Consider the following 7,061-nt stretch of genomic DNA (forward strand, 5'->3'; position numbering starts at 1 on the left):
AGGGCTCGGGAGATTCCAGCTCCAGTTTTATCTAAATGCTGGCAACCTGCCATGCATTTATGTGAGCTTGACTGCAGAAGGTCAGAGGATGACCCTGAAAGCCGTTTGGCTGTTTCTTGCTCAGAGCAGAGCTGGGGACATAACTCACCTGAGATGCACTCTTGCATGAGGGGCTGGATCATTTGATGGGTTTCTTTTGAAGCCCTGTGAGTGGGGAGGAGCTGCACAGCTTCTGGGCTGTGCCACTGAGATTACCAAGTGTTCAAAGCACATCAGGTAGAGGCGAGCTCCAGCAAGGAACCAGAGGCTCCTCATTCAAAGAAGGCACGAGGATTCAAGGATTGGCACGAAGGAAGGTGTTGCTGCCCATCTGCGAGGGATGCTGCCCATCTGGATGCGAGGACTGCACCAGGCTGGCAGTGTCCATGCCACGACAAGCAGGAAGGAACTGTATTGTCATGCTCACACATGCATTACGGAGCTGGTCAGCTGCAGAGGAAAAGCCCTCCTGGTCTCTCTGTCAGGCATGGAGTAGCCTCCTCGCTATCTGCTGGGACAGATGTGGTATGGTACCCCCAAAGTCACTGCTGGAATGGGGTTGCCTGCAGGACTCCTTGTCTGGATTGGGAGCTAAAGGAAAATACACTTGAGCTTCCAGTAGTAATTCTAGAGACTTGCTGAGGCACAGCGTTTGTCCCCAGATTTCTCAGCCTCTAACCAGCCTGTGGAATGTCAGAAAGCTGGACAGGGCTCCTATTTTTACAAATGGGGAACAGAAAAATTCATTTGCTTCTAATATCTCCCCTCATGAGGAGTGCAAGATGGGCAGCAGCTTATTGGCTGTGTTAGGCCATCAGACCAGCCGAAATCAGCATGTTTTATGCTTCTACATGGGCTCCTGGCCACCTGTATAATGTCCATCTGTTGAACTGGGCGTGATGCCTACCGACACTGTGACCAGATCATTTGGATGAGGCACGGGTTTCCAGGAGGTGATGATGTTCCTGAAGGACAGTTTGCAGTAGCATGACAAATGCTGTCCCTTCTGCCTGAAGTCCCTCCCATGCACCACTCTCATGGCAGTGCTGTTCACTGCTCGTTACTTTAAGGCATTTGGGGAGATTCACCTAGAAGAAAAGTAAACGTGTTGTGGCAATGATAGCAAATGAATATTCAGAGACAGTCCCTGGCCCTCTGTGACTGTATCTGAGCAATTTTAATGTATTCATCTTAGAGCTGCGCAGTGCTTTTCTGTGAATGGTGAATTTGCTGAAAAAAGCAATTTTAGAATAACCACATCTATTTGCCATCTGAAGTGAAATTTGTTAACTAGCTGTAAGTGGGAAAGTACATGGTGAAACTGGCTTCCAGGAGTGACAGAAGACCTGTTTCTGCCTTCCCCTCAGCCAAGGTGCAGGGACCCCATCACGTCAAGCTGTGTGCTCAAGTTCCCCTTACTGTGAAAGGAAGTTTGAACCTGCATCTCCCACCTCCCAGTGGATGTCCCAAGTTATGGGAAGGGGGATAGTCCAAAAGCCTGCTGCTGGTCTTATTCTACCTTTTGTAAGGTTATTAGAACAGGGTTTGGATACTGAGGCTCTGAGCACCTAGGTGAATACTGAAAGTATTAAGCTAGGGATTTTTTTTTTTACCCTCAGTGACTGTGTCTTGATGGAAATGGAACAAGTTTAATAGGATGGACCCAGCTCCTCTACCTGATAATCCGACAGGTTGTCTTGCTGCTCCTTAGGAAGAGAGGATGGTAAAGCCTGATTTGGGGAACACTTAGTTAAAGGTCTGATAGTAATAGAGTGAGGGGGCCCATATGAGAAGGTACAGCCAGACAATTAATTTCTGCCAGGGCACCTTGGTCTTGGCTGGCCTTCTATATTCAGCTGTGTCTTGTCTATTTCTAGAGAAAAGAATGACAGATGCAGTAAGTTATGAAATTATTTTTATTGTTTTGTTTTGTATGTTCAGGTTGAATTGATTTCTTGCTTGGAAGACAGTGGCTTTGTCTACGTTAGCAAATAGCAGCATGCAGTAGGAGCAGATCTGCAGAGCAAAACACTAATGAAGGCCCAGGCAGATTTCAGGGGGTTTGCTTCAAAACAGCTTTATTCTAATCCCACTTGAAGGAAATTTTGAAAGAAACCTGTAGCAAATCAGGAGACCAAATATTGCTTGTTGAAAATGTCAACAAAACCTTTCAACTTACTAGGAATATTTCAAGTTTTCTGCCAAAACAAAGACTTCAAAAAACCTGGCACATGTTCATGAGACATTTCAGTGCTGTTGAAGCTGTATTTTTTGTTGGCAATTGTTTCAACTGAAATTTTATGTGGTGCTTCTTGAGGTCATCTGGCATCCTACTTAAACCTGTGTATCTTGCTGTGTGTGTAATTCTTGCTGTTGTTTCAAAGAGGTCTATATGCAAAATTAATCTCTTCATAACCCTTTAAAAAAGGTATTCTTATACCTATCTCTGCCTGCACCAGAGAAAGGAAAAGAATCCAGTGCTACTGTCTCAAGTTTTTTGTTCTGACTCCTCTGCTGCGTGACTATGAAATCAGTCATGACACATGTGCCTTAGCTGCAGGAAACTGAGAGAGAGGAGGCAGCAGCAAGGGCAAGACGGGCACTTGGGAGCTGAGAAAAAATTAGGGATCACATGCAGGAAAGCAACCCAGCTGCAGTGAAAGGAGTGTGTGTGAGGCTTGTGCAGAAGTGGCTTTTAATGTAGTAAACTTTGCCTGCATGCTGAAGTCTACAGATACTGTCACGTGGTAAAGGTGGGGAGGACTTACTGGTGCTCTGAAGATTACATGGACTCTGGAAAGAAAGCAGAGTATCGAGAGTAAATCATAGTGACATTCTGATGCAAAGGTACCCTCCAATGCAGTCAACACCCCAGGACAGCAAGTGTTCCCATTACTTAGCAAGTTTGTGGTTTAGGTATTGGATTTTACCCGTGGCTCTGGCTGACCTCTGTATCAGTTACATCCAATGATACATATTTGGGATAATTCATATTTTACTGAAATGTGATTTGTTTAGTGTCAGACATCAGGACAGGTCAAAACATCAGTCCAGGTTTTGATGTATGTGAATGGCCTAGGATTTCCTGCCAGATGTGTCATTCCTCTTGGCATATCCAGAAGCCTATGGCAAGGAAAGGTCATAGTCTTGACAGGATACTGGTTTTGGAGTAGTATACAAGTCTAACATCAGGGATAAAATAGACATCGGCAAATAGCTATTGGCAATTTAACAAATTGTAACCTGATGTAGTTTTTATATCAAGAGATGAGAAGACTATCACATTAGAGAAATAATCTGTACATATACATTGCCCTCCTCATAGTTGCCAACTAGTCTCTCCTTTAACTTGCATGCTACAAATACCAGCTGCTTTTAAACCTGCTCAGTGTGTAATTCACCACAGTCACCAACTCTGAATATTGTTTGGTGCCTGTTGCTAAATTTTTGTGGTGCCACTTATCCTAAAGAGTTCATTGATTTCTGGTTTATTGTTTGTAACAAAGTATGTTCTTTGAGATTTCTCTCAGTTCCAGAACGAGAATTAACTACTTCGGTAGTACAACCTAAATCACTATACAGGCATAACAAAAACAATTCTTAGAAGTCTTACAAGTTTTGTAAGTCCAAAGTTTCTGTTTAAATATTTATTGGATTTGCTTGTTCAGCATGTAACTTGGATTCTTTTTTAGTATGCCTTTAAGAAACAAGAACAACATGGACTTTAAAATTTCTTTTAAAGGTTCCTGTGCCTGAAAAACTAAGTTGGGTTTTGGACAAAAAGAAAAAATGTCACTAAAAATTATTGATTTTCAGGAAAACCGTCAGTGTTCATTCAGGGTTTTTTGAAAAGATGAAATCAGAAACATTTTGGTTTCTGAAGTTAGTGGGATACCAGATAGTTGTCAACTGTCTATTCAGGTTTATGTTTTTAGAAGAGAGGCAGTGTCAGACAGTCAGAAGTTTGTCTGGACTTTTGCTGGGCTCAAGAAAACTGTGCAGGTAATTGTAAATATGTGTATGAAGAGCAGCTTTTAGCTGGGTTTTGAAATGACTGGGAAAACCTATGTGTGACTGACTTGTTTTTCTCTGTTGTTTTACAGGTTCCAGAATCTGCTGTGGTCTCGAAAAGCGTTTGTGGACAGTGTGAAGGTGTATAACCACAGCTACATCTACATGCCAGCCTTCTCGATGAAGACAGGGACAGGACCCTCCCTACGTGTCTATTACACCCTGGAGGACTTTGATGCCAAGCAGGCGGTCCTTTTCGCCAACCCCAATTTCCTGCGTGACATTGGCAAGTTCTGGAAGGGCAAAGGTATCCATGCCAAACGGCTTTCCACGGGACTTTTCCTAGTCAGCGCCGCCCTTGGTCTGTGTGAAGAAGTAACGATTTATGGCTTCTGGCCGTTCTCGGTGGACCTGCACGGGAAGTTTATTAGCCATCATTACTATGACAATGTCTTGCCTGATTCTGGATTCCACGCCATGCCGGAGGAATTTCTACAGCTCTGGTTTCTTCATAAAAGTGGTGTACTGAGAATGCAGCTAGAACCATGTGAGGACCCTTTAATCCAGTCTTCTGCCTGAGGATCGTAGGAGTTGGTTTGGGAGATCCAATAGTTTTTAATTTCCATGCTCTCCAGCAGAGAGTTCTGTTTTCTGTTGATTCTTTTTAAAGGGAAAATAATCGTGGATCTGCATGGACCATAAAAATGCTACCTGAAGGCCAAATGGAATACGTCCTTAATGTATAGTGCTTTATGGAACTGGGGCAGGGAAAGTGAATCTCTCCATCGAGCCCATTCAGCAGCATTGTGAAAATAATGTCAGAAGCAGCACAGCTGAACTTTCCGGGGAACATTTTTAAATGACCGATGTAAAAAGGGCATTAAGGCTCGGAGAGACACAGGGCCACCCACAAGCTTTTGCTGACAGTGCCAAATATGACTGTCTGTTCAAAAATCCATTTCATTACAGATTGGCACAACTTTCCTTTTTCCTTTTTTTTTCCTCTGTGTGGGGGTGTGTGTGTGTAGGAGAGCATGTGTGTGCTGTTGACTCTCTTTGTTTCTTTCCTTTTTCTTTTTCTTTTTTCTTTTTTTTCTTTCACTTTTTTTTTTCCCCAATGGAAGGAAAAGGAAAGGCTGAAAAGCCCCAGGAGCTGAGTACCATCAGCTCCTCCTAAGACTCTTGGGGGCATGAAGGGTGCTAAGAATCTGGTTAGAAGAATGTCCTAGGAATGCCCTGCTACTGAGTATGGGTGGACCTACTTGCTGTAGGTTTTATCAGAATAGTTTAGGTCATTGCACTTAAAGCTATGCTAATGCTATACTGTGGGCAAGAGCTGGTTAAGGGAAATTGGTCTACAAATAAAACTTGTGTTATAAAACCAGTAGTGCAGTGCAGCCTGGTTTCAGCTGACCTGCTGCAAGATTTCCATGGTGACTTTTGTAGCAGGGATGGTTCCTGACCTGTTTTGCTGTCCAGCCTTGGGGATTAATTCTGTATTCATTTGGACTCCAGATGTTCATTGACTGTCAAGGGGATTTGAGGTGTTCAGTGGAATGCAGAATGAGGTTCTTCATTTGCTTATAGCAGAAAACTAGAGAAATGAATGTAAGTGTCATTTAAAATGAGTTGAAGCTTTGAAAATCCTTTCTCTTCGTGTGACTAGCTCTTCTGCTTGGATTGTAACGTTAGCCTTAAAGACTTGTACTTTTCTCGCAAGATTGTCTCTGGTTAAAGATAGTCTGAAAAATAAAACAGCCTTTGGGAGCACTGAAAAACTGCGTAGCCAGCAAGAAAAAAGTAAAAAAAGAAAACGGCAGGCCCTTATGTAAGGCAGCCTCTCTCCTCACAGTGGGTGAATTATGTCAGTGTGTGCATTGCACGCGTGCTGCTCTGGCCAGTGCAGTGCCCGAAGGACTGTTTTATTTTGGGTTATTACTTGGGCAGCAGATGGTCCTATAGCCATGTAAATGAGAAATCTTTTTGTTTGTTTGCTTTGGTTCAGCACTGTAGGACAAGAAGAGAATATCAGCTCAGTCCACGGTGCAATTTCATCTGCAAGATGTTATCAACATTAACTTTAAAATCCAGACCAATGTTCTCTTTCTTATCCTTCCATCATTAGTAGCTGAAATTCTAGTCAAAGTGTTGAAACAACAAAACTGTCATCAGGTTTCCACAACAATTTCCTGTGCTACCTGTTTTAGCTCCAAAGTGCTAGTATTTTGGGGGATGTGTCCTATCATATGTTGACAATGTCTCTCTTTGTAGGCTACCAGGTGCAAGTTATATAGATGTAATTTAAAAAAAAAAAAAGGCAAAATCCGTGGCTCTTCTTTAAATATGAATAATTCAAATATCTATGTAGGACACTGGAAAAAAAAATCATGTTTTGCTTTTTAAACCTATGTTTCATAATAAAATCTTCTTTCTAAATATGGATATTCCAAGCATAAAGTGGGCACTGTTCCATAAGATTACAGGGCAGTGCTAAATTGTAACATGGAGATTTGGATTAAATAGTGTTCTAGAGATTGTTCTGATAAAATCCAAATGTGCTTCTATAACCCATTTTGTCTTTGTCCATATTTTTGTTAAAAGTACAGTCAACACACTGATGGAACCTCACTTGATAATTCGTTCCCTTTTGTTATGTTTATCTATGATGTGGGTACTCGGTGAGGAAGGATTTGAAAGTAAAATATTTTCTTTATTGCTTGTTATGGCAGAAATTTTACTGAGCTGCCTTTCTTGGAAAAGAAGAGGCGCCTGTATGGTTTTTATTGTACATGTCAAGTTTTGCACTTTTTAGTGCTTTAAAGATGACATTATCTGTGAGAACAACAGTCAAAATATGGTGAGCTAACATGGCACTTCAGCAGGATGCCAGCATTTCTATGGGGGTGGGAGGGAATGAGGAGAGTAGGGGGGAACCGCCTCTTTCTTGCTGGTCATTTTTTGGTATTTTTACCAGTCCTTGGGAATTTAGTTCTGAACCCCTCTGATGGCTT

The 7,061-nt window shown here is 42.3% G+C and overlaps 1 protein-coding gene across 1 annotated transcript in view; it reads left to right on the forward strand.

The window, feature by feature from the left end:
- The window catches only part of ST8SIA1 (ST8 alpha-N-acetyl-neuraminide alpha-2,8-sialyltransferase 1), a 132,609-nt gene extending 125,835 nt beyond the window's left edge, over window positions 1-6,774 (forward strand). Inside the window, exon 5 of the mRNA XM_072875097.1 lies at window positions 4,143-6,774. Coding sequence (XP_072731198.1) covers window positions 4,143-4,629 — 487 coding nt within the window. The 3' untranslated portion in view covers window positions 4,630-6,774. The remainder of the gene's footprint in view (window positions 1-4,142) is intronic.
- The last annotated feature ends 287 nt before the right edge of the window (window positions 6,775-7,061 follow it).

This window comes from Ciconia boyciana, chromosome 1 (assembly GCF_034638445.1).
Source record: "Ciconia boyciana chromosome 1, ASM3463844v1, whole genome shotgun sequence".
Lineage (NCBI taxonomy): Eukaryota > Metazoa > Chordata > Aves > Ciconiiformes > Ciconiidae > Ciconia > Ciconia boyciana.